General features: G+C 45.8%; 1 protein-coding gene across 3 annotated transcripts in view; it reads left to right on the forward strand.

Moving 5' to 3' along the window:
* Positions 1 to 21598, forward strand: part of LOC125718495 (netrin-1-like) — a 37388-nt gene extending 15790 nt beyond the window's left edge. For all 3 annotated transcript variants that reach the window (XM_048992385.1, XM_048992384.1, XM_048992383.1), the window contains 5 exons: positions 8409 to 8597; positions 14053 to 14202; positions 15204 to 15257; positions 17017 to 17091; positions 19784 to 21598. In XM_048992385.1, coding sequence (XP_048848342.1) covers positions 8409 to 8597; positions 14053 to 14202; positions 15204 to 15257; positions 17017 to 17091; positions 19784 to 20124 — 809 coding nt within the window. In that variant the 3' untranslated portion in view covers positions 20125 to 21598. The remainder of the gene's footprint in view (positions 1 to 8408; positions 8598 to 14052; positions 14203 to 15203; positions 15258 to 17016; positions 17092 to 19783) is intronic.
* Positions 21599 to 27506: the final 5908 nt, after the last annotated feature.

A 27506-nucleotide genomic window follows, 5' to 3' on the forward strand; every position in this document is an offset into this window, starting at 1 on the left:
CTCCACAACCATTTGAAAACAACACACAGCAGTGTGTACTGTGCACACAAGCTCAAGAAAAAAAAAAAAAAACCTCGATGTATAGCTGCATATACACGTGAGAGAATAATTATTTACTGGTGGTTCACTGCCGGATCTATCCCATTGTGCAGTGGAAAGGACAGGGATTGACATGCGGCAAAAAGTCTTTTGCATAGAGAGATGGAGGCATTTGGCGGCAGACCTTTGTTCAGCTGCGATTAAACCCCTCCCATGGCGTGTGAGTATGGGACCTCAGCCTCTCCTGCCTGCAGGCCAGAACCGCTTCCTCACCCGGGGGAGGAAATCACACCCACTGTGTCAGAAGACACCCGATGATATGGTCGAGGATACGAGATAGGAAACATATTTTATATTGCTAATAATAAATTCACAGAAGGATGGGAGGGAAAAAATGGGACGGACCTGTAATGCTGTGCCACAAAGGCTAAGAAGGAGTCAGTAACGTGACATTTTTAGGACCGAACGCAGTTATCGTGCTTTTTCAGGTTTGTTTAGTTGCTAAATGGAGCTATAATTTGGTTTAAATGCTGTATTTTATTGCCGTCTCAGGTCAGCGCTAACCTGATATCCTCAGGGCCCCCATGCCAGCTGGTGCATGGCGGAGACCTTTGAAAAGGTGGACCAACAGAAACAACAGTGCTTAATTAACCTCTGAACATGTAATGCTGACTGACTGATTGAGGGAGATAACCTGCAGCTCAGAAGGCTAACACATTGAGTTACACTTAAAAGCAGGCTTACAGCACCTGCCCCCTGGCCTACCCCAGAAATGCTTTACCTATCTGTTTCTTTAGAAAAATTATCCACCGTGTTCCATATGGTCTGATGGCCTTCAAGTGGCTCAACTGGTAGTGCTCCAATCTAACCTGTATCTGAGTATCTGACCCTTATCCAACCTGTATCTGAGTATCTAATCTGTATCTGAGTATCTGCCCATTATCCAACCGGTATCTGAGTATCTGATCTGTATCTGATCTGTATCTTACATTTATCTTTGTATCTGACTTGTATATGACTATATTTCAGTATCTGACCTGTATCTGAGTATTTGACCATTATCTGACCTATATCTGAGTATCTGACCAATTTCTGACCCGTATCTTACCTTTATCTTTGTATCAGACCTGTATCTGACCTGGATCTGAATATCTGACCTGGATCTGAGCATCTGACCTGTATCTGACCTGTATCTAAATATCTGACCTGTATCTGAGCATCTGACCTGTATCTGACCTATATTTCAGTATCTGACCTGTATCTGAGTATCTGACCATTATCTGACCTGTATCTTACCTTTATCTGAGTATCTGACCTGGATCTGAATATTTGACATGTGTCTGACCTGGATCTGAGTATCTGACCAGTATCTGACCTGTAGCTTACCTTTATCTGAGTATCAGACCAATAGCTTACCTGTATCTTACCTTTATCTGAGTATCTGACCTGTACCTGACCTGGATCTGAATATCTGACATGTATCTGACCTGGATCTGAGTATCTGACCTCTGCTGTGACTGTTGTTAGGCTTCCCCTGTAGTGGTGCGAATTTCCTGTTCCTTCGTGTTTGTTAGTTATATACACAGATAAATTAGAGAGACAAATAAAAATATAAAAAATAGATAATATGAAACAGTGTGAAAATGTTTGGAGTCAGGAAGGGTGATTTCTTTAGCATTTCTCCCATTTCTACCTAATCAGGGACAACAGGAGGTCTTTATCCTGCCACACCCCCTGGTGTAACAAGTCTGAAAAGCAATCAGTGCCCAAAGAGGATGGTGAGTGGCTCGGTGAGCTAGGCCTCTGGTTCTGTGAATAAAAGGTTGTCGGCTCAAGCTTTGGCAGAATAGTCACATGTCTGCCTTGAGCAAGGTCCTTAGCACACCACCCAGTTCCAGGGATGCTGCACGCTTACTGACCCTTTGCTGTGACCCCAAGCTTGTTCTCACCTGCACATGACAAAGTAGGCAAAGAGAAGTATGCCAATATCCCTGTACTATGCAGATGGCAAATAAAGTATAATTTCTTGACATAATATGGGCTTATATTTTTCTTGCATTCACAACAGACAATGATCTCCTTAATTTTGCCTCCAAATGTTCCCCTTAAAAAGCGCAAAATCCCAATACAGCCGCTAAAGTCATTCCGCAGCTCGGAACCACAAACCCGCCGATGGAATCTGGTTCAAAGAGGGGCCGGGTTATAATAATAAGCCTTTATGAAGTCAGTGTGGATGAGCTGTTCCTAATTTGTGAGGGGGGATGACGGAGAGAGCCCTCTGCATGGAGTCCCCCCCCCCCCCCCGCCTCTGTTAGGCCATATTGAACCAGCACAGTCACTAATTCAGTAATACCACTCTGCAGATCCAGCTTTAGGACCACCCAGAGATTGGGGATTTCAGCCTGAAGTCAGCAGTAGCCAGCATTAGCTGACCTCGAGAATCTGCATTACAGCTACAGGGAGTTGAGCTGTGTAGTATTTACTGGAATTGGTAACACTTTACTCGAGAGGGCACAAATAAATTAGTATTATGGTATTACTTATGTGTTAATTAACCACAAGCTAAGTCTTAGTTACATACTGATGTCATATTCATTCATAATTAATGAATTGTGATGCATCTTTTATCATAAGCAGTTATTATATTTGTTTGTGATTTGTACTTCAGTAGTAACTGAGTTACTACTAAGTTTCTGTGTCCCGTCAGGTAAAGTGTTACCCTGAAATCTGTATGAAGGACAAGGAACCATCCTTGATGTCACACTGAGAGTGTATCCATGCTTACTCTAAGTGCAGGGTCGGTGGGGGGGGAAGCAGGAACCCATCCCAGGCAGCACAGGATACAAAGCAGGGGTACACCCTTCATAGACAGCCAGCCCATCCCAGGGCAAACAAAGGATCATTGCACTTCATGGCATAACATGGGCTTAGATTTTTCCAGCAATTTAGACATTAAAGCCATTCCATAGCTCAGAACTGTAAGCTCATTGGTGCAAAGGCATACAATTATTATGGAAAATTCAGACACCAGTTAGCCTGAGAGCATATCTTTGGACATAAGCGGAACATAGAAATCACACACAGAGCAGATGTGAGATTCCAGCCCTCATTACAGTAGTGCTGCCCCAACAGAGTCGAGTCACTATTTGCAGATAGTTTATACTTCTGGCAGATGGGCTCATCTCATATTCTGGAACATTTCTGTAACATGCAGTTCAAGGCAAGTTTGAGGGTCACCCCCCATGTGGAACAAATGTGCAGTGAGTGGACATGGCACCGTCCCCCCCAGCACCGTGTGACCTGCATGCATGAGTGTTAAAGGGTAAGCAGAGCCATGTGGAATTCCCAGAGCCTGGGCCCAGACTGTCTCTCCAGACAAGCCGTCCCAAGTACAGAAACGTGATTGAACTGGACGTCTTACCCAGGCAGTTGGGGAGTGTCACGCACAGTGAGTCGTGTGCAGGAGCCACCGCATAAAGGGGGGGGGTCCATCTGTGGGGCTTAAGCCTGAAATTGGGCATCATTCTGATGGAGTTTATGTAACAGCCCCTGGAAACTGCCCCCCCTGGCAGATTTCTCCTAGACACAAAGAGACAAGACAGGAAATGTTTCCCGCCCCAGGGTTTAAACTATCATCCTCAAAACCCTCGTCTACTTTCCCGACAAGTGCTATGCAGCGTAAACGGCCAGTAATGATGCTGACTGTCTCAGGATTTCTCTGACAGCATAACATTTTAATGAGACACTTTTCCCACCTATAATAAGGCTTGGCACAGAGCTACGCTGCACCGCGATTACGACCAGTAGAAATGGAGACGCGGTTGTGCTTTTTTCGCCTGTAGATGCATGTAACTGGTGATAAAGTGCCGGAGGGGGCGGGGGGTAGGTTCGTCTTGAACACAAATGGCAGCTTAATCAGCTCTGTGCTGGGGGGGTTTCTTTGTTAAGAGCGAGCTGGTTTTCTCTGAGGTACTTCCTTCCATGTCTGCAGATAAATTAAAACCTTGAAAATATAGCATTGTGGTTTAAATTAACTCATTTAAGGCATATAATTAAACATATAAATTGACCAGTGTGCTGCGATTATGTGTAACATGATGAGCTGTACGATTATGTACAAAATGATAATTGCAGTATGTTTAAAAAGTCACCTTATATAAAAGATGGAAAATGCAAAGACAAAAAACTCAGAAGTAAAAGTAGCCATTACGTGTGTCTATAAATATTAAGCAATGTTTGCACTGTGATTCACTAAAAAATGGCTGATTAAAGAAATGTATATAAGAACTGTGCAGTGCCTGCTGTAGTATAACGATTATCAAAACCACAGTTATAATGACAAATTAATGCGATACATATGTACATATATAGGCAGCAGACAAAATAACGGAAACCGCATGAAAAAGGACTTTGAAGCAATTAAATCACAATTACAAACACAACTACTAAAGTGAGCCATGGGTCGAGTATCAGCAGTATAGGTCAGTTACAAGTGAGGACTGATGATCAGCACTTTGACATGTTTGTTTTCAAAGCAATATGACACAACTAACAGAGTTTCAGAAACACCACGCAGTTTGTGCATCATTCACAAAACTTATTTAGAAATTATTTTGAAATTATTTAGTAAAGGGAACAGGACAGCAATATTCCAAACATGAACAAACTGCGTTGGTAAAGAAGAGCAGCGGCTGCAAGTCAAAGCTTGACAGATTAGTCGATCACCAGACAAAAAGATAGCCTCGAACGTCACTATTAAACTGACACAGGGACTCCTGTGATGCAGTCACAACAAAAACTGCACACCTTGAGCTTCACAAAGACACACAGCCTGCTGTAAGGAGCATAGACCCTGGGCAATAACGTTTCCGTATATCGGTGTAGGATTAGAGAAAGCAGAAAGATGCCTTCAGCCCACACAGCGCCTCCTGGTGTCGGGGGAGTCTTTGGGATCCATGATGGCTCCGCTTGGGGGATAGGAGGCTGTTTTACGGGTCCAGCTCCTCCCAGTGATGCAAACACTCTCCCTCACAATGCTTCCTCATTCCAAGATGATAATTTCCTTAAACACTCTGCTAAACAAATTCAATGGTGCCTTGACAAGCTGCAGGATGAAGATCAAAGTCTTTCATGCCATCCTCAGTCATCAGACCTAAACACCATACGACATTCATGGGAGGTTCTGGAGAACATTTTGCAAAGAGTATTTCCACCAGCATCATGCGGCAAAGACGGAGATGGCTGAGTCTCCTACCACACACAGTTCGGGATTCGCATGACAGCATTCCAAGGAGAGAAGCACAAAATGCCTTTGGGGTGAAATCTAAAGCTATTCTAGGCCAGTGGGGTCTGACAGACAAATATGGTAACACTTTACTTCAGGGGGCACAAATAATAGTACTACACTCTTACTTAATGCATTAATTAAGTAAGAAACTAAGTGTTAGTTGCATGCTGATCCTATGTCCGTTCATCATTAATCAATCATATTTCATGCAGCTACTATATTTGTTGATTTGTACTTGAGTAGCAACTAAGTGACTTGTGCCCCCTCAAGTAAAGTTTTCGCTAACTGGTCACAAAGAAATAACAAACTTCAAAATAAATAGGTGGATAACTGATATTCAAGTTTCCAGTATGTATGCACTGCCAAAATGGTGAATCACTTAAGAGTGACGCATAAAAAATTCAATCAACCTTTCCCAGTAGGAAGTGTCCTGATATCGCCAGTCTGTTTATGTTCTGCACAGACCGTGAAAAGCGTCCCGGAAACTCATAAAAGAATCCATGGCGTGTCACTAGTGCCCAGCCTTCCTGGCTGTTTATTCATACAGGACAGCAGCCGGCCTTGAAATTCATACTCAAAGTATTTATTTTAGAAAAATTCCGATATTGACCAGCCGAGAAAGGAAGATCAGGAAGGAGGAGCCCACTGCACTGATCGCACGTGGCGAGCTAAATCGCTGCCTTGGTGAGATGCATCGGCTTAGACTGTCCACCCGAATGATGCTGAGGGATCCTACAACATGAACGTGTCGCCTTTTCTCTCCAAGTAAATAGCCTTTTCCTCAATTGATGGTAATTGTCTGATATCCATATTGTGAAGAACATTGGATCATATTCTACTCCAGTCTTTAAATTCCCTGTGGACATATTAATTATTCTGCCATCCTGAAGAATTCCAAGTACTCTCTTTACATGGCATAACAAGATTTTTCATGCTGGTACTCGTCTCTCTCCCCAGTTCAAATCTGCTCAAAGGAGAAGTCTTATTGCACACGCTTGTTTACAGTAAAGCGTGCCATAGAAATTAAAAAACTGAAACAGTAAACTGGCTATTACCTTGAGCACAACGTAGTCAATACATCAAATGGAATTTGACATACAAATGTCTTGTAAGAAGTCCAGCAAGGGGAATGCAGAAATTGAAATTTGACTGATGCTGAGTTAGTACAGGACAAAGGCTGAGTAGCGAAACGTTAAGTGGCTAGCAGAAAAACAATGACTTGACTGGCATTTTTTAAGTTATACGCGTCCGTCAGCATTTCTGCTGATGTGAATCGCTAATCCTGCTCTCTGGTGTGCAGACATAAGAGGGGAAGGTTACTTACAGTCAAACAGTCAATTTCAGTCAAAAGTAAACCTAAGTACTTATAAGGGCACAGAGTGAACCATGTTATTAATTTACACTCAATTTCCATGACATTACACTTAGTATTTGATCAGTAGACAGATAACCTGAGACACATGGGTCACCCATCATGCATCAGGATAATTTTACAATAGCAAACAGGTTGAATGAAACAGCGCTTTATTTGCAGAAGTGCAGGCACTTTGGAATGCTTTCATTTTTTTGCACATCCCATCTTGCTTTCCTTTAAGACAAATACAGGCTTGAGGTCAGACATTTATCTGTCACCCCAGGAACATTTTGCAGGTGTTAAGGGTCTTTTCTGCCAAACACGGGATCTGAACCAATCACCTTCCAATCACTAACGTGCTGAGCCACACATTCTAGCCAATGGCAGAGCTCTTTATCTACAACTGTCTAGCTGAATGAAGTTCCTTAACTGCTGACTGACCTTAGTCCATATTTTTGCTCCAACCCAGCTCCCTGTAGATTTCATGAGGGGCAATCTGCGGGTCCCTGAGGACCAGGATGCAAAACACGGTTCTAACCCTTAAACCGAAGGATGGCCCTTATGGTAACTGTTGATTTCACAAGCAGCCCCTGTTCACACTGCTTGCTCCGTCTGCGTGTGACACAGGCGAAGGAAAACCACAACTGCTTCTCCGATCCAGGAGACCAGATCATTCCAAATTTTCGCCAAACACTCTCCTGTCTCCCCCCCCCAAGACCAGCCATCTGTTTTAGTAATCCATTATTTCCTAATGAAACACTGGAACAAGCTCTCGTAAGCGGTGATGTCATTCGAATAACAGGGGTGTTCTCACGACCTGTATAATCATGATTTTTATCACTTTGCAGATTTAAAAAAAATATATATCAGCACTCGTCTAGACAGAAATCGGATGGTGGTTATAAACATGGGCAGTGGCCGTGATCTGTAATATCACCAAGTCGTGCATGATTCCGTCCGCTTGTGAGGCTCAAACGAGGATGGGGATTCCCCCGCGTAATGCTACGTAATGTACTTCTCATTTTATTTTACTGCCGCTTTAAGGGCTGGTCATGTGAAGCATGCAAGGTGTGCAAAAAATAAAGGAGGGTTTTACGTAGGTAGCGGTGGTGGAGTGCGCAGCCCTCTCCTACTTGGCTAATGTTGTTAGTTAGTTTTCCTGTGTTTACACAGAACAATCTGTATGCTGCTAAACCCGGTCTGGTCTATGTCAGTCTTTTAGTTTCAAACGTGTATGTCAAGCCGGTTGCTGGTTGACCAGCTTTAAAGTTCCACCTATAAGCACCACATTATGTGGATCCTGTGGTGTTTTTGAGGCTGGGTTCTGCCACTTTCATCCTAATAGTGTTAAAGCCAAATTCGGTCAGCTGGCTGGCGTGAGATTTTCAATTCGAGACGAGTCTGCACGCACACGCACACTCATTTACATGCATGTAAGAGTTTTATTACCTTGTAAATAGTCCGTAGGGTTTGTGACCTACCCCAACGCTTTTGATGTAGCTAATTTTATATTAATAATGGAATAATATAGCTTTGACGTAAGATTTCTTGCGTGCACGTGAGAGTGTGATAGCTTGAGTGTCACATCAGATGCATGAGAGCTGGCAGCCCTGCATCAGTCTGCTACTTCACAAGTATAGTGCCTGAGCCAGGGAGCCTTTCAGCGATAGTGAGGGCGTTGCACTAACAGGCAGGCCCCCCCCGGCCACCCCTCAATCTCTCCTACAGCCTGCAACTGCAACCTGCACGCGCGCCGCTGCCGCTTCAACATGGAGCTGTACAAGCTGTCAGGTCGGCGGAGCGGCGGAGTCTGCCTCAACTGCCGGCACAACACTGCGGGTCGGCACTGCCACTACTGCAAGGAGGGTTACTATCGGGACCTGGCCAAGAACATCTCGCACCGCAAGGCCTGCAAAGGTACCGCACTGCCTCCGACTCGCGCCGTCGCACACAGACACACTATACAATGGGTATTTCTCAACACCAAGAACGCAAGGGTCGTACTCATGGTCTTGACAAGAGTGGTTTGGCATTAGAACAGACTAATGACGTGGGATTGGTCTCGCTTGGTGAGCATGCAACTGGTACATCCTTCATATTTGTGGCTGGGGCAAGAACAAGGACATAAAGGGATTTTCACCATCCCCTGTAATTCTCTTTTTAGTATTGGAACTGGTCTTCGGTAATGGAAGATGACGTAAAATGGGTACGTGAGAACACAAGAACGGTCAAGTATGCATATGGAGAAACACCCAATGTATGAGGATTCATAAGAATATCTAACCTTTTTCACAGTCTCCCCAGAATCCAGCCTTGACATTCATTTAAGGAAGTGCTTAAGAGAAAATAGATCAACTTACCCCCCCAAATGATCATTGCTGACAGAATGAATTATTTTGAAATATTAATTCACTATTACCCTTGAGTATTACCCTTGAGTATTACCCTTGAGTATTGCCCTTGAGTATTACCCTTGAGTATTAGCCTTGAGTATTGCCCTTGAGTATTGCCCTTGAGTATTGCCCAGTGTGGAGGTTTAAAGAAAAAAAAGCACAGACATGGCAGCATTTCAGAGCCAATGGGAGCAACCTGAAGACAGATTTTACAAACAGGCCCATCAAGTCAAGGGCAGCCCTGACATCCAGCTTATTTGCAGTGCAAAGAGGTATTTATCCCTGTGTGGACCATGCATGTTATTATATGCAAGATGCCTTTAAGGGTCCGTTTTGTGGATGTGATGCGTTCAGCTCTTAGGCTCCGTAGGTCTTTCGGCGATAGTGGGGGGAGGGGGGATGCATGTTTTTCTGTGGCCAGAACAGAGCCAGCAGAACAACGCAAAGAGACGCCAATATTCACACGGACCATGAACACAGCGGCGGAAGCCTGCAACTTAACAAAGAGGAACCGCTTCACCTGTAAGCTGAGAGTGACTGAGACTTTAAACCTTTCTTTCTAAAGCTGGGGTGCGAGACACTGTGGGCTTTAATACCCCGGAAACCTGCTCTCCGATCTATCTCTCTCCTGCACCACGGTTTGCTGGATCTAGTCTGCGATATTCTTTCAGATGTGACACACACTCCGTGCTTCTGTTACGGATTAAGAGCTGGCCAATAGACACTGGAAAATGCCATCGCTTGGAACCTTCAGTCTAAATGGAAACGGTAAAGAGGGCAGAATTCCCAAGCCCACCGAAGTGCCCGGATTTCTGGTGACCTCGTCCCCACCCCATTCCGTAATCCGCCGCTTTTCCCGCATCCTCGCTGTGTCTCGACTCCCAGGCGGTCGGGACACAGCGCTCCGCCTGACATTCCACAGACAGCGTCCTCTCACCAGAGCCCCGTGCTCAAGGGTAACTATTTCTCTGTCAGTTCACCTGTATAATTCCCCTCCCACGAATTATCTCTGGGGGGGTGTCATTTGAACTAACCCAGCAGTTATTATGGTAGGTAACATCACAAACTTGATCTCTCAATTAGTTGCCCGGAGGAGTAAGATGGCTTAATGGCTGATTCTGCAGCCTGTCTGATGTGGTCTGGGAGCATTCAGTGTATCGGACGGATTAGAAAGAAATCCCCTCTCCTAGAATTTGGCCTTCAGTGGCGTGTCAGTCACTGTGTGAACATTCTCTTCGCTCACAGCTCTTCTCTGAAAACAGAACAAACACTTACAAAGAAAAGCACCTGGGACCCAAACCTGACACCTTCCAGTGTCCTTTCGGTGACATTAGGAGTGCTGGGTTCACGCACTCGGTGCCAAGTCGCGATGCACACGCACGCACACACACACACACACACACGCTCACACACGCACCCTGCCCTTCCTAAAAAGGGACTTCCCCTCTCAGTTTACTCCTCACTTCCACACAGCCAGTGCTATGTCTCATAATATAAGTATAAACAAATTCCAGTCCGAGGTCAGAGCCAACCCTGACAATATCCAGGGTACTGGCGCTAATTTAATTACGGCTAATGTAGCCTCAGTTTCACTTTAGCATGACTGCATCAGAACAGATTCACAATAAATAACCTGTTTCTATGACCCAGTGGAGACAAACGACAGGCAGCACAGCCTCCCTGCTTGCCAGCTTAAATATTTTGACAAACTATAATTGAAGCGCGGTGGACAGCAGAGCACCAATAGGAATGAGCCTCTGACTGGCTCCGTCCTCCTAATGAATAAACCACACGCGTTTCTGAAACATTATGATGCGTATTGATGGAACGTTCCAGCACGACTGCGAGCACCAGCCAGCCCTGCGTTTCGCAATCCGGCATCGCCGCCGTGCTCTTTTCAGGTGACGCGCGTACGCACTCTGCCCCGTGCCATCGGTGTGGGGGCTCTGTTTATTTTTTAAGTCATGAGAACGGCCTCCCTCCGGGGTTTTCGGGAAAGGGATTGGACTGAAAAGACACGGTCAGATGAGAACAGCGCCGCTTGGAAGATATTTTACTCTGGAAATAAACCTCTAATGCTCACCTCATTTGCACAGGAGTTCATTGAGTAGGAGGAAAGCCATTAAGTTGAAGGGGAAGCGTCCCCGGGAGGCGGTCAGGAATGCTTACGGCTATATTTCCTAGGTTTACGGCTTCATCCCTCATCGACTGTGGTGTAAATATGGGGAAGCCTTGCTGGCTTTTATTTTGTTCCATTTTGTCAAGCACTTCATCACGGAGCAGTCAGCGGGCCCCAAGAAGCTCAGCGGACCTGGGGCAGGGTTCGAGCCCCCCAGGGCTCTGCTCCAGCTGTGCCAAACCCACCCCCCCCCATTTGATCTGCGTGCAAATAAGGTCCCAGTGTGTAAACAGACACGAGGCAGTCTGGACTCAGTGCCCATGTGTCCAGGCCGTATCACCAGCGTGGAATGGTGATCTGGACTCCTGATGAGTTAATGGCTGGGGGGGGAGTCTATTTTAACATCATTCATCCTCATTTTCAACAGATCCACCCCCCTTTCATCCAAATATAGATACAGTCCTGCAGCCACTTCTTACAATCGCAGTTAAATGTTTTAAATCAGCTTGTATTAGCTAAATATGTTTCAGTTTCGATTTGCCCCCCCAAACCCCTGAGCACTGTCTCTCATTCTTTGGCTGAATTACGTAATGATGCTGCGTCTCGTCTCTCTCACTCTGGGACGCATCTCCTGCTGAGGAAGGTCTCAGGGCCAAAGACAGGCTGCTCTGCACCTCTTCCAGAGAGGAGCAGGACACCCCTTTTCAGCTTCTAAGCAGTCCAGTCACACCCGTGTTCAGAAAATGTTTTGTTGCTCAGTTAATGGGGAATATATTTTAAAAAACAGGGAGAATATGACTGAGGACCAATGATGTTTTTGTAAAAGCACACAAAAGCACATAAACAGATTACATGGCCTCCAAAATATGGCTTGTATTGACACAGTCAGGCTTCACAGACCACAATAATCCATTCTGGTTAAAATACGCTTTTTTTTGGTGACTTCCCTGATTTAATACTTATTGTCATTTTATGAAGCACGTCAGTCTTTGAATGAATGATTTATGTATTTTGCTTTTCTAAATGAAGTCATTTTTGCAGCGATAAAATTTACATGGAAGAACGATTGAAAGGCTCTCAGTGGGGAGGGCCTCTTCTAGACTTCCAGTCAAAGGACTAGTACAGAACCGGGTCGGGACCCCCAAGGGTAAAGTCGCTGCCCCTGCACTGATTGTATCGGCCATCTGTCGGTATCGACTGATACAGCAACAATCGGCCGTCAGCCAGTGGTTAAAGATGACCTAATATTTACCGCCGATATTCACTGGTGACGCACACTACTTTGCCACCCATGAACTAAACTGTTAGAAAAATGTTTGCTGTGTGGAATTATTTTAATGTTGTTAGACATTTTGCAAACATTGCTCTGCTGAGATTTCAAGAGGCGCATCTACCAATAAACATTTCAACACGACAAATTTCTTTGCTCACCTTAAATCGAGACAGTAAAGAATATGAGGATCTGAAAAATAGACCCGTTCCAGCGAAGAAGGCTGCAATGTAACGCAAGTAACGCAAAAAAAATTCAGTGCAGAGTTTATCACGCTTGATGATCAGTCCGTCTCTGTCATAAATGTTATAAATATATAAGATGTTTGCAGTTATGAAATTTAGTGCTCTGTAGTGATGGACAAAATGAAGCTTCATGAACTATTTGCTGTATTTGGAGCTCGTTGAATGACAAAGGGCACAAAACATGCCACAAACTAAACCAAGAGCACCATCCAGTGGAGTGAAAAAATACAGCAGGTGGTTCATGAAGCCTCATTTTGTCCATCACTGGCGCTCTGGAAATTCAGTTGTATGCTAAAGTTGGTGTTTCCTTACCAAAAAATAAACACTTTTTCATATTTTTGGAAAGTAGACTCTGGGACTTGAACTGGTGACAGGGTTTTCGCGGAGTTTCAGATGCCGCCTCCCACAGGATCTCCACACTCGATACATGGACACCCACAAAAGCTTCCACTACAAATGTTTCCCATGCTTGTGTTGGTGGGGAGGCATAGGGCACATCGCCAAACTGGGAACGATGGGAGGGCCTCAGAGAGCACGAAGACATTTACAACTAATTAAGGGCTGTCCGTTCGGGGGTGCAGGGTCACACGCTGCGTGGGGGCATGAAAACCCCTATCGAGGATTATCGAGAAAATGAAGGGTGACGTTTTGAGACTCAAGGACATGGGGACTTGGAAGCCGGGCAAACAATAAAGGACTCGTCTCTGGTCGAGCTCCAAGAGCCGCCATGAGCTGCATCGCAGCTGCGAAAATCAGCAAATTTGCTTAAGGGCTTAGGAGGAAGCTGGGTGCTGAGAACCAGGGGGAAAGAGAAAGAATTATCACATGGAACAGGGGCCCATGGGGATACTGTGAAATGGCCGATGGCCTGATCCTTAAGAACTGAAGTCCACACTGAATACTGGGTGTTTCTCAATGCAAAGAACACGAAGATCGCACTTGAGGTTTTGGTAAGACTGGTCTTGTCAACTTGACTTCCAAGAACAAACTTTGGCCGCAAGAAGACTGGTCTCGTTCGGCGAGGATGCAATCGATGTATCTTTAATATTTGGGGCGAGGCAAGAACGACATTCAGGGATTTTTACCATCCTCTATACTTCTATCCTTGAGTATTGGATCTGGTCATCGGAAATGGAAGATGACATAAAACGGGGAACACGAGAACACAAGTTCGATCAAGTATGCATTTTGAGAAACCCCCACTGTTGTCTTGTGCCGGCTCTCAGCCCAGGGTGACCCCCATGCCCCTGCCACTCCCCTGTCTCCCCCCCCCCGTTGCCGTTTACTGGTCCTACCCTTTGTGCTCCCATTTCTCTCGCCTCTTTTCTCATCTCATCCCTCTCAGCGTGCGAGTGTCATCCTGTGGGAGCTGCTGGCAAGACCTGCAACCAGACCACGGGCCAGTGTCCCTGTAAAGACGGCGTGACCGGAATCACCTGTAACCGATGTGCTAAGGGTTACCAGCAGAGCCGCTCACCCATCGCACCCTGCATAAGTACGTGGGCTGGCCCCATCTCACCAGCGCAGCCACAGTCACATTCTCCTGTGTACCCATGTACAGACTGCTCATCATCATTACTCTACGTCAGAGTTTCCCAATCTGGCCCTTAGTGGTCAAAGTTTTCTCCCTCCCAGTCGCCTGTAGAGAGCTTGGAGGGAGCAAAAATGTGGACCGTCTATGGGTCCCCAAGGACTGGGTTGGGAAACACTGCTCTACAATATTATTACATCATTACAAAAGACAATCAGCCAATGACATAAGAGCAAACCATAAGGAAACCCGATTCCTTGTTACTCCTTGGAATCGACCCACGTTGTGAACTTTTTCTATATTCTTTGGTCAGGGGTGTATACAGGGACGGGCCCATAGGGATACTGACCCCCGCTAAATACTGATTGGCCCCCACAGTGCCCCCTCACCTGTCACTCATCAATTCAAGACATATGATAATGACAAGGTTGACCCGTCTGCATGAATTATGGCCTGTCTTATGCCCCCAACCTTAAAAAAATTCCCAGTATTGCTCTGTCTTTGGTCCTCGCTACCCTTGCATCCCAATGCCGTTAAGCTTCCTGAACCACTCAGAGGTGACAGAAAGAATCAAGTTTTCACATCCGAATTGGTACAGGGACTATCCAATGACAAATGGATACAAAAAGAACAGGGAGGTGCCCCCTGAAATCTCCCATTTGCCTGCTTCTGTTCCAGAAACGCTCAATTACAATTCACCATTGTTTCTTCCACAATGTATCCCTCGTGATAAAATTACCAGGCGGATGCTTAAAGACTGACATAATTTGAAGGTGTTAGGAATCATTCGTAGAATCCGATGGATATTTAACTGAAGGAGACCTGGAACTTCTAGTAGGTCCAAGAGCACGACCCCTTGTCGTTTTATCAAAAAAAGCAACTAACCACTGTGCCTCCAGCTGCTGCATCTTGCCCTGTTTGTTTTTGTTTGCGACGGTGACGTCTGTGCTTTTCTCTGTGAGCAGAAATCCCGGCGGGTCCCCCCTCGACCTCGGTGAGCAGCACGGCGGAGCCAGCAGGTGACCATTTTCCTGAGCTCTAACCTCTCTGTTGCGGTCTGTCTCATTGGCTTCCTGTGCAGGGACAGGAAACAGAATGGAATAGCCCCCCAGGGTCATTGGCGTTAAATGTGCACGCTGTGACGAAAAGTTCCACAGACACTCATGTGAGAGAATCTGACTAGGGTCACAACATGGAGCTGCAGATTCAAAGCGAACAGAAACCTGTGCAAAGGTGAAACCAAATCAGATGTTCAGGGTTAACTGCCTGGCAGAACAGTGACTGATTTAAATCACGCAGGACTTACATTTGCTGAAGACATTTTTCAGAACAATCTCTGGTCAGCTTGTGAGAGACATTCCCCTTTTGGGTCTTGGAGGGGTTCTGAGGACCAGGTGGTTCCCCGATGTGTCTGCCTTGACTTGTGGTTCAAGAGCGAGATGGAGACAGATGTCCTTCAGGGTGGACAACTCATGGCGGTTTCAAATGAGTCAATATGACCCAGTAAAGGATGAACAGCACTGTGAAATGAGACCATGTGAGTTAAGGTTCCACATCCACACCTATGTGTTGTCACAGGGGAACCTCCATACCCATGGCCCTTGAATTAGTGTAGGAACAGCCTGTTGAGAGCCAGATTGGCAGGAATAGCCCTCCTCTGCACCCAGCCCTCCACCTCATGGGGATGGAAACAGAGATACAATACAAAAGCAAAAATATAGATTGAAGAGAATTTTTGAAGCCTAGGATAAATTATGAATTTTATTTTTTAGGAAAGCTACTCATGCATGGAACCAAAGAGCCACATCAATGAATGACCCAAAGAAACATGATATTTACTGTGGCCTAAAGCAAGAACTGATAGACTTTTTAATGAGTCGACAACTGATATCACAGAATGCAATTACATTCTTTAACTTGTGAGTTCTGTTTTAGGTTCAGAATGTGCAATCTTTCATATCATAGTCATAATCACAGTGCTACGCTACTGGCATCAGAGGAATAGATTCATACATTAGTAGCTTTCAGCCTTGGTTGGAAAATCCTTCCTGTTTTCTGTCAGCCCAGTTCGGGGGCAGCACTCTAAAAGTAATAATACACAGGGCAGTTTTTTGAAGAATGTTGCCGGGAAATTGACAACCAGGTGAGACAAGGGGCAACTGGGTCTGGATGATCACGATAAATTGCCCACTGCTGATCAAAGTTTTGTAAATAAAAATTTGTTGTCCAATATCAGTAGGAAAGTCATCGCCTGGCAACAGAAGTTGCCTTGTGTATCGTCACCCTCAGAGTTTGCTACCCTTCGCTTTAGGCCTGAGTATGACGTACCCAAATGCTGGCCTGATTACAGCAGGTCCACAAGCGTCACCCCTGGGGACTCTGGGTAGGACCCCAGCCACTTTGATCACAGTGGTGCTTGGCCAGTGGGAGTTATTTTCCTACTTGGTCCTACATCAGCGGACACTAAAAAAAGCTTTTCTTCATGGGTGGCTAATTTTCCTATATGAGTCTTTGTGCTTGGGAGGCCAGGGGGGTCAGGGGTGGCTTTGGGGGTATTATGGCAAAATGGTTCCATAGTAAAGAGTGGCCGCAGGGTTTGTAAACCCCTGATTGAAAATTCTGGTCGCGCCACAGCTCAGTCATACTTGACAACACAATTCAACACCGACCTGGCAGCCTGGTCTGTTGTAGATGCAGGAATCCCTGTTCCTCTCTTTACCTGGTTTTTTTTTTATGACGACCTAATGCACGTCCTGCTCTGCTCTATTCCACTGGCAGACTGTGACACCTACTGCAAGGTGACCAAGGGAAAAATGAAGATCAACATGAAAAAGTACTGCAAGAAAGATTACGGTGAGTTAATTTTGGGGGTGGGAGTTTGCAGTCGAGATCGCGACCTGTGTCCCATATGAAGGCGCACCAGATAAGTAGCATTACACCTGGGGGGACACCACGCCAATGCCATCTCAAAACAGAAAATGACAACAAAGGTTCCTGAAAGCTACTAGCCACACCTGGGCCTTTTAGAGCCATGTAAACCGGTCCTCCGGGACCCGCAGACAGTCCACGTTTTTGCTCCCTCCCAGCTTCCTGCCAGACAGTCCACAGGGGAGCTGGGAGGGAAAAAAACAGGACTGTCTGCAGGTCCCGGAGGATCAGATAGGGAAACACTGTATTAGAGTGTTGTGTGCACCCCCTGCTGGTGGCAAGCCGTTCCCTCCTTTTCTAAACCAGAATTTGTGAGTGGGGGTGCATGCAGCAGGGGTCTATGAGGACTCGAGCTTTTGAGTGTGGGTATCATACAGTTTGCACATTGGGGGGGGGTTCTCTCCCAGTAAAAAGCACAGTCAATTAGAAGCTGGTGTTTTCTGCTGTGCAATCAGTATGAAAAATGTTCCACAGACGCCGACACAGACCATTTACACACAACACAGGTTTCTAAGTGTGTTTTTTCCACCTTAATTAACCTGCAAGAAAACTGACGTCCGCCCGCAATGGAGCCTCTTACATGGAACCAACTAGCATGCAAAAGCTTTGAGTTGAGTTTGAGTCACATACACAGAAGCGGTGTCTGAACGTGGCAGGCACGAGCCAGGAAATACAAAGGCCTGTTTTTATCAGCTTGTTTAAGAAAACAAATTGGACTGGCTGTGGATTTATTATCTGCTTAACAAGTGTGAGGTTTTGTTTCGTGAGCAGTCAGCGCCTGTCGAGCGTGTAAATGGCAGCAGGGGCTCACTGCAGCTGTGCGTGGTGGCGGCGTCGTGTGACCTCACACACTCGCTATATTTCACTCACTGAGGCCGATCGCTGCATTTTTCCAAGGAAGGGACAGGGAAACCCATTAGAGGTCACTGATGTGTCTGGAACTCCAAGAGCAACATGGTCAGCCTGGGATCCCCCTGAGAGAGATGGTGGAATTCCTGCTTGACGTCCAGAGCTGCCGCTGCTCACGCGTATTCCCAGCTGGCTCCACTGTACCAGTGACCTGGACAGTCAGCTGAACCGAGGCCAGGGTTGGGATTTGCGAGAAGCAGGGAGCTCGGTTTAATCTGACCTGCCCCCCCTCCTTCAGTGAGCAGCAAGCATGATCGGCAAACTGTGGGGGGAGAAACACAGTGGAAGGCACACTGTCACCAAGCTGCCCCCCCCCCATATTGTCCATTCGGACAAAAGCTGAGCCAATTCCATGCTTCAATAGGTCTTTCACTGGCCAATTTCCCCATTCCTTTCACACCCCCGCCCCCCCCCCCCCCCAATTCCTCCGGCGAGTGCCGGTCTGACAGGGTGGCAGCTACCAGCTATTGTCGTACCAGCCTCCCTCACCAAGCACCTTGGGTCGGGGAGGTGGGGGGGAGGGGGGGCGCTCACCCGAACAAGCAAAAACAGCAAGAGTCTTTCTTCCCATTCATCCAGACAGCAGGTAGCCTAGTAACTGGACCATAATGTTAGAGGTTTGAGGCCCCAGTAGGAGAACCACTGCTGTGGAAGGGGAGGGTGGGGGATTTCGGTCCCGTGGCAGTGAGTCTGTCGTTTCTGGGCATTTTTCCCGAAAGAACCGTGAGGCAAACCTCGGACAATGGCGCACGGTCCGCCTGGAGGCAAACCTCGGACAATGGCGCACGGTCCGCCTGGAGGCAAACCTCGGACAATGGCGCACGGTCCACCAAAACAGATGGCGAATTTGTCAGCCGACCTGGAGAGTGACTATTCAGCCAAGTCCTCGCCAGCGAACATTATCGCCGCGGACACGCCCGGGCCGCGACACCTCGCTGTGTCACAGAGCTTCTTGGAAGTCTGTGGAACTATTTTTTCCTACTGCTCAGTTGGCAAATAAAAAAGCCTCCCCCCCCCACCCCAACCCCAGCCCTGCTTCCTTTTCTTTAGAGGAAACAAGCCGCCTTCAGCCTAAAGACACACAGCTGGTGAAAGGCAGTCCTGTGAAAGAGCGCCACACTGATTCCAACAGCCTCTATTCATCCAGAAATTACAAGCAATTTGCCCTCCTTTGCCCACCCCTCCCTCGCTCCTGAATGCTCTGCGCACCGCTATTGGGACAGGCGAAGCACCTTAAAAAGCAGCTGTTTGTATTCATCTGGGGACAAAGACACCGACTTCCTGTAGCGGGTTCAGATTATGCCCCGTGACACTGCTCCGCTGGCCGGGTCTTTCAGACTTTCAGAGGCTCCTTAGTGGGGTCGCTGTTGAGTGCGTCCAACACCACGTTCAAACCCTGAGCTAAAAATTCCTCATTCTGGGCTTTTCACCCCCCTTCACAAAATCAAAGTGGCAAAGGTCAAAATGAAAAAAAAAAACCTCGTTAAAATACAACTGGTCAGCTATTTGTTTGTATTGTCACAGTGGTGAATTGTGTCCCATTCTCAATCTCAGTCACCTCGGACTTCATTGGTCTAACCTTCTGTTAGGTTTAAGACTGACAGTTCTCACGCAGGTTAATCCCTCTGAGAACGACAGGTGCCAGTGTTTCTGGGAGGTGATCTTCTCTAACTGCCCTGCCTATCTCTCCCTCTCTGCTGACTCTCAGCTCTTCAGGTGCACGTCCTGAAGGGAGACAAAGTCGGCGAATGGTGGAAGTTCATCGTCAATGTGATCTCCGTCTACAAGCAAGGCAGCAGCCGCATCCGACGCGGCGACCAACCCCTGTGGTTGAGGGCCAAGGATGTGGCCTGCCGATGCCCCAAAATCAAGCACGGGACAAAGTACCTGCTCCTGGGTAGTGACGACGGGGGAGACGGCTCTCTTGAGCGCGGCGGGGGCGTCGTGGCCGACAAGGGAAGCCTGTTGGTCCAGTGGAAGGACACGTGGGCACGGCGTCTCAGGAAGTTCCAGCAACGAGAGAAGAAAGGCAAGTGCAAGAGAGCCTAAAGGTGACGGATCCGGCCCAGAGCGAGCCAGGGGAGGCCAGGAGCAAGGGAGGGAGAGACAGGCGGAGACAGGAGTGCAGGAACAGGAGGAGACGCACTCCACTGCCTTGTGTAGAAACATGAAGAGAATTTTAGGGAGATTTTGTTAGTACCTTTTGTGAAGGAGATTCACTATGCGGCTTTGTTCTTCTCTTTGGGAATTCACTTTCGTGGACTTGCTGAGTTTGCACCTAATATTACCAGTATATAAACCAGCGCATTTTACAGAATCACATAATGCGTTAATGGAATGAATCAAGCTGCTGTATCGCATTTCTGTTTCTTAGTTATATCTATTTAAGTACATCATGAATACATAGCATTGAGAATTTTCCTATAGAGTCAGGGAGGTAAATCAAGTGTCCTTTCTGAGTGACCTTTGGGTACCAGGAATCACTGCCAATAAGCTGTTCCAACAGGAATGGTATGTAAAACTCAAAACCTTTAAAAAAAAAAAACCTCAGAGTTGACTTCAGTTTCCGTGTCAGGTGACAAGACGAGGGGAAAAAAACAGTCACTACTCAACTTCCCTTTGATCAACGACCCTTGGAGCAAACGACGCCTCAGACCTTTTAACTCATCTTGTGTAACTTTTCAAAGAAACTCTAACAAATTTTTTGTTCATGGGATTTTGAGCTGACATTAGTCCACATTGACATAGGCATTGAGAATATAAATAGACGAAAAACAAAACGATTCAGCCGGTCCTGCTTGTTTGGATATTCGGCAAGCGAAAGGTTAACAGAATTTTATCTAATGCTGATGTAAATAAACAGACTGGCTGTGCCTCTGATACGCTACTCAGAAGTTTGACAAACCCTGATCCCCTTCTGTAAATGTTTTCCTTGTACAAGCTGCACCCACATTTGTTGAGTCCACACTCACTATTTCAAACACGTGAGCACGGACACCACTGCTGACTAAAACAATGACAGTCCGTCAATTCCGTCGGCTTGCAAACAATCAAAAGAAATGAAAAATGTTATTTTCCAGCTCATCAGTGTTTCCACGTACAAATTCAGACACAATTTCATGTAGATGTCCCAACACAGCAAAGCTATATTTTCAGTTTTTAGTAGACAGTAGAGGGTTATTTTAGAACAGCTCACTCCGTGACCAAACCTTTACAGCACAGATGTTTGAATTCTTGTTGTTTTCTCAATAAATTCACTAAACGAGATTTAGTTGTGGCCACTACAGAAGGCCATTATGTGTTCTGTGATGCATATTACGACTAATATATTATGATAACGATGTATGAATATATTTAATGACAAATCAAGTACATATGGCTCATTTTTTCCATCTGTTTTATATATATATACATTTTTGTTGTTTTGATTATTAGAAGACTGTGATTAAAAATAAACAACAAGGTTTCTAACTACTGAACACCACCTGGGTAGTGCTAAATCGAGAAATCTATCGAAATAAAGTTCCGGAAAAGACAGCGTTACGCAGTTCTTCCATTGTGATGCTAAAATGCCTCTGTACTTTTATTTCTGGGACAGCCGAATACTTGGGATCTGTTGCTCTTCATCCATGAACATGATAAGCCGCAGCTGTCATGTCTGATATACATTTTCCACATATCAGGTTACTTGCCAAAGTCAAATTAACGAATTTTTTTAAACTGTTGCATCTTATAACTATGCCTACGTGTCCAAACAGGCTTTGAACGGAATCGAGGCACCTGCCACTCTGTAGGTTAGTAGGTGGCAACAAGAGATTCAAAGTGCAAAGGTGCATAGGGCATAAAAAAAGCACCCATCTCACCCTAACCCGTCTCACCCTAATCCATCTAACCCTGCCAATGTTACACTCAATGGTTTCTGGTTCTAGTTCAAACACCAGGACCCAGAAACCATAAAATATATGTCATGAAAAGCTTAGAATTTCCTTCGCAGGGAATTTGGCATGACCAAGACGTAATAACAAGAAGATCCAATACAACAAATCATAAAGTTAATGTCTAGGAATAACAGATTCATCATTTCCCACCTAAATAAAAGGTCAAGACTCGGCTCTGTATCCATGACCATGTAGCAATGCATTATGGGTAAGTACAGGACAAAGGGTGGCGCCAGATATTTGTTAGGATTACACATATAATTTATTTTAAAACACAACTTTTTAGCTTTCATTTACCGCAAAGCAAAATGATGAGTATTGCTTTGCACAATATCAATCCTCCCGTAAACAATTCAGCAATGGACACAATGTATAACAGCCAAGGTGTAAATATTTGTGAACAGGGTTAAGAAAGTTATTTTTCCAAACTATTCATTTAGACAGCTAGAAGGAATAGATGTCCAAACGATGTAATCACGGCCCTGGCACACAGTTTGTTATTTTTTTTTTGCAGCGCACTGATTGACTTTAATTCCCCTTCGTTTTCCCTCTCGCGGTGTGGGAAACCAATTCAGTCACAGTTTTTTTTTAGGGGAAAAAAAAAACTTTTCTATCTGTAGCCTCAGGCTCAATTCATAATAGTCTGCATCACTGTGACATTGATTCAATAAAGTATTGCATTGTGGGACACTATAGCTAAGTGCTCTGAAATTCTGAAGGGAATACCGCGTTAGAGATCAGCAGATCCCGCCTCCTTCATTTACATGCTTCGAAACAGTGCCAGCCTTCCCCAGCATCGACGGGGCCTCCCGATCGGGCGCTGCAGGGGCCGCAGCTTCTGTGCCGTGCGGGCAGCCACTCTGGCTAGGTCAAAAGGAAGTCACAGTCCCTTTCCCATAACTTGGCACCGAGCAGATCGACCAAATCGTGGGAACAAAACGCTGGGGAGAAAAGGACTGTGTTCAGTATCCCAACAGAATGTTTTCATGAGACCCCAGGAGTGTGAATGAGTTTTAGCCTCACAATCGGAAGAGAAACTCAAAAGAAAAGTGTGATTATAGATATATATTAAAAAAAAACATTAAAAAGACATTTTAATAATCCACACTGTGTATTATGAGTAATTATGGCATCTGTAAAATCAATGGATACCTAATATAATAACAGTCAAGGTATGTTAGCATGCCAAGAACATTCAATATGTATTATTGATTTTAGAAATATCATAGAAACTATAATGGTATACACCTACTGTGTTCAACAGCAGTAGTCAGCCAGAAAACGTTCTCCTTCACAGGAAAGGGAGCCGCGCCATCAGCTGTTTCAAATTCTAAATTCTTTCTGACAGGCCAGGGAACGTGGGCGTGACTCCTAATCACATGTCTGACTGACACTTATCAAAACCAATGGCAGCTCCTCTAGTGAATCAGCTCAAGTCAGGCAGAGGAGAAAAGACTTTTCCGAGTGCTAATCTAAAAGGTATTTGTTTCCCACTTTCTGGAAGGAGTCTGGCGAAGATTTCAGACTCATTTGCATGACTGCTGTAGGTTCGCAGGTCTGATAGCTGCCAGACACTTGCACTTATATGAAAATGGCTGCCATTTAGTACCAGCATATTGTTATTCCCGAACAGTCTGCATTTCATTACTAACACACTCCTCTGCCCTTACTGTGCCATCGCTGCCCCCAACAGTGCTCCCCTGTACCACATATCTGCTACCATCTCTTCTTCTGAAGGTCTTCTGAACATCTGCTAATATCAGTGCAACGCAACCCATATAATACTGTATTCAATCAATCAATCTCTCGCCTTGACTCCAGGATCCGATGTTACCCATTGGCCAGTGAGACCATGAGAGAGACAGACAGATACAGACATGCAGACAAGAAAGGAACGATGAGTTCTTTCCTTCAAGGTCTGCGCCTCAGAAAATGCTTGTCATTAATGAATTTTTTTAGACCAAGTGAGTTAGATCTGTCCCCAGAGCCATCCAGGGTGTAAGGTCACTGGTAGGTTATTATAGCTGACTCTGGTCCTTAGCCCTTCTTAGCATTAAGCGGTCTTTGAGTGTGGCTGTGGCCCCAACCTTTCTGATTTAGCCCATCTGGTAACAGGGAAGAATTATCTCTACATCAACCTTCAAGCCCAAACCCCCTACTTTGCCCCAACATACATCCTTACACTCCAAAGCATATCCAACGGCTCCAACAATCCAGGCCTACTTGAGATGCGAACCACCTGCTAGCCTGTGAGGTGCAGGAGAGGTTAGCAAAGAGTAGGGGGGTCTCACCCCACTGAGATAATTGAACCATGGGAAACTCATGCCACCCATTCTGTGTCCTTTGGTCCTTTGTCACTGGAAGCTATAGTGCTTTAGCCGCACTCGGCTAATCTATCTCTTCTCTCCTCATGTTGGGGAAGTGACTCCATGAATGGGCCCCTCCATTTAACTTTTCAAGGGTTGCCCAACTTTTAATTTTAGTCAACGTGGGCTTAAAAGCTGTTAAGTGGGCTAATCTAAGCCTGTCTTTGTCTTGAAGTTCAAAGGCTCCCCTTTCTGCTGTAAATTATATGCAATCAAGCCTTTCAGTGAGCATCTACTCGCCCTCAACCCTCGCGTTCTCACGTCCTTACAGACCTACCCATACTTCTCTACAATACTGGCTTGAGCAGACCTTGGGTTCTGTCTCATTCTCTCCTAGGCAACCCAGAAAAAACAGGGTATTTTTCCAGTCTGGGATGAACCAACATCTATTTATGTGGTATAACACGTTCTGGTGACAACTAGCAAAGCCCAACTGCTCAATCTACACCCTGGTGACCGATGGTCCACGTTGCCACGCTGTGGTCTTAACGTTCCACGTGGGTGACTACGGTATAACCAGGCTTATCAGAGGCATCAAGTGAGCCTTCAGTCCAGCCTGAAGCCATTTTTATCCGAGGCACTCACAGCATTTCAAAGCAACCACTTCTCCTCTGAGGAGCAAAGGTCTTCTTTCAAAAGATCTTTATAGCATTATAGCACAGTTCCTTGAAATTCATTAAACTGATGTGGTTTCCTATATTCAGATATCTGTATTAATTTGCAGAAAATACTGAATTTATCTGAACCTCCGATGAGAAAAAATCGTGTCAATATTTGATACCTACAACCAGCTGGCAGCACTCCTCTGATTTCTCCCAAATTCCTCTGTGTCCCTCATGAAGGTCCAGCAGCTTGCCCTCACCGGAACAAAAGCTTAAGTTGATTAATGAAGTCAACATGGACGAGGGACTCGCCCTTGTCTGCTTAAACAGAGACCTTCCCTGTGACTGCTTCCTGAATTGGGTTTCATGGTGCTGCTGCCTCAAAGAGCCTTGCAGCCCCACCTTCATACCCATGTCCTTCCATGAGCACGTCTCTAATCTCCGTGCACTTTGACAGCTGTCCTCTTGTCCTCTCCCTCTCCACCTCTCCCTTCCTGTCGCTCACTCATTCAGCTCTTTCTCCCTGCCCCTTTCAGCAGTGCTCTTTCTGGGGTTAAAGCTGGGCTCCTGCTTTCTTGCACGTGGGGACAAAGGCTTTCATACCCATCCTGGAGAAGCCCTTACCATGAAAGTTCCATCCTCAACCCTCCAAAGCACAGAGGCAACTCATTAACATTTCCATACGGGATTAATTCCCCTGCCTTGAGAAATGCATTCTCTCCACCACCCGACCCCCCCACCCCGCTCCCGGTGCTTTTTTTAAATTTTTTTTGCTAGTCACTGTGGTAGGCAGTGTTTTGACAATCAGTTTCAACCGTCAGTTTTAATGTCCGTTCTTGCAACCCAGGACTGAAATCTGCGCAGAGGCTCTGCCATCGTAAAGCGGCTGCCTGCTTTCTGCAAATTTCTGCCACTCCTGCTTCACTTTGCAACACGGCTTTGCGAACCTCTTGAGGCGGCAGGAAGAACAGCTGATCTGGGTGTAAACCCGAGAAATGTTCAGTTTCCTGCCAGTAGGGGGCATTCCGACGACGGATTGTGTTATCACATTTCATCGGCAGTCACCATATAAAACAGCTGATTTGTCCCTATGGCTGTTTAAAAGATCATGTACTTACGATCAAAAAATCCTAAAATCCTTAAGCCTAAATAAAAAAAAAAAATCATTGTGAAATGCACGTGGATTTCTTAATCGTATTTCCCACACGCAGAAGCGGGAGGTAAAAAACCTGCACCCTTAGACCAACATTACATCTTCAGCAAACACTGCCCGACGAACAATGTAGCCGCACAAAAACCTTGGGCTGGATTTCGTAGCTTTTACAACATGTTTGTGATTTTTTTTTTTTTTTATTCTCCTCCGGTGAAAGACGAAGACAAGTGTCAATGACGGCGAAGGAGTGATGGGCAAAACGAAAACAGAGATGGGGGGGGGAAGGGAATTTTCCATTCACCCCACCCCCCTCCTTTCCCAAAGTGGATTAATATCCTGGAGTGTTGGCGCAGGCGACACACACTCATGGCCAGAACAATGTGCCCAGTTTCTTGAGGTCTGGGATATTCAAATAAACCCTTACTGGGCGCCATGGGGACGAGGAAGGGGACTCGGCTCTCGTATTCGCTGACCTTCGTCTCTTTGTCCCGCCCGATGCGATTGCTAGAGCACCACATTAGCCGTTACCAGGGTCTCGGGGCCTGACCACAAGAGCATCTCCCAGCCCACACAGCATTGGGTTTACTGGGCAAACAGTGCTGGGCCAGACCAGGGCTTCTCTGCTACATTCCTGGCCTGGGTTGGGGGTTTCTTTCTCACCAAACTTCCATGGAGGCAGAGAAACAAGCCATTAGAACATAGTGTCAAGATTAGGCCTCTGCGATTGTAGTGGACGTTTGCTTGGTCCCGAACCTTTCATCCTCGCAGGGCATCGCGGCCCGTCTATAGGAGGATTTTGTTGACCGGGACAAAAGCATTTCCCACCCAAGTCCTTAGCCCATAAACAGCAGCGTGATCTATGTGCACGGTCTGTGAAAAGTTCCTCTGACTGAATGAACTGTTAAGAGAAGTCACACAGTTTAAAACGGCCATTTTTAATGCGCAATGTGTCAGTGCCCTTATGAACGGGGTGGCAGCTGGTGGTGTGGGGTCAAGAAAATAAATTTCTGATTTGAGGGCAGCACCCTAAACTCAATAGATAGCCCCCAATAAAGTTCTTACCCAGAACTGCTTCACTAATTCATTTTTACATGTTTAAACAGCCCACATACACATACTTTTATTTATTGCATGCCTGAAATATTTATCCATGGCAACTTTAGCCATGGCAATTTACCTACTTATACTGGGATTATACAATTCTGGTTAAATAAGCACTTGAAGAGCAAAGAGTCCTAGTATCTACAGTAAAACAGAGATGGACAGTTTAGGTCCAGAAAGTAAAAATCCAAACCAGGATTTTGTTTCAACCAACCAGTTGAGCGTAAAGAGTCAGAGTCATATTGTACTCAACTGGTTGGCTGAAACAAAA

The sequence above is a fragment of the Brienomyrus brachyistius genome, chromosome 22 (assembly GCF_023856365.1).
Source record: "Brienomyrus brachyistius isolate T26 chromosome 22, BBRACH_0.4, whole genome shotgun sequence".
NCBI lineage: Eukaryota > Metazoa > Chordata > Actinopteri > Osteoglossiformes > Mormyridae > Brienomyrus > Brienomyrus brachyistius.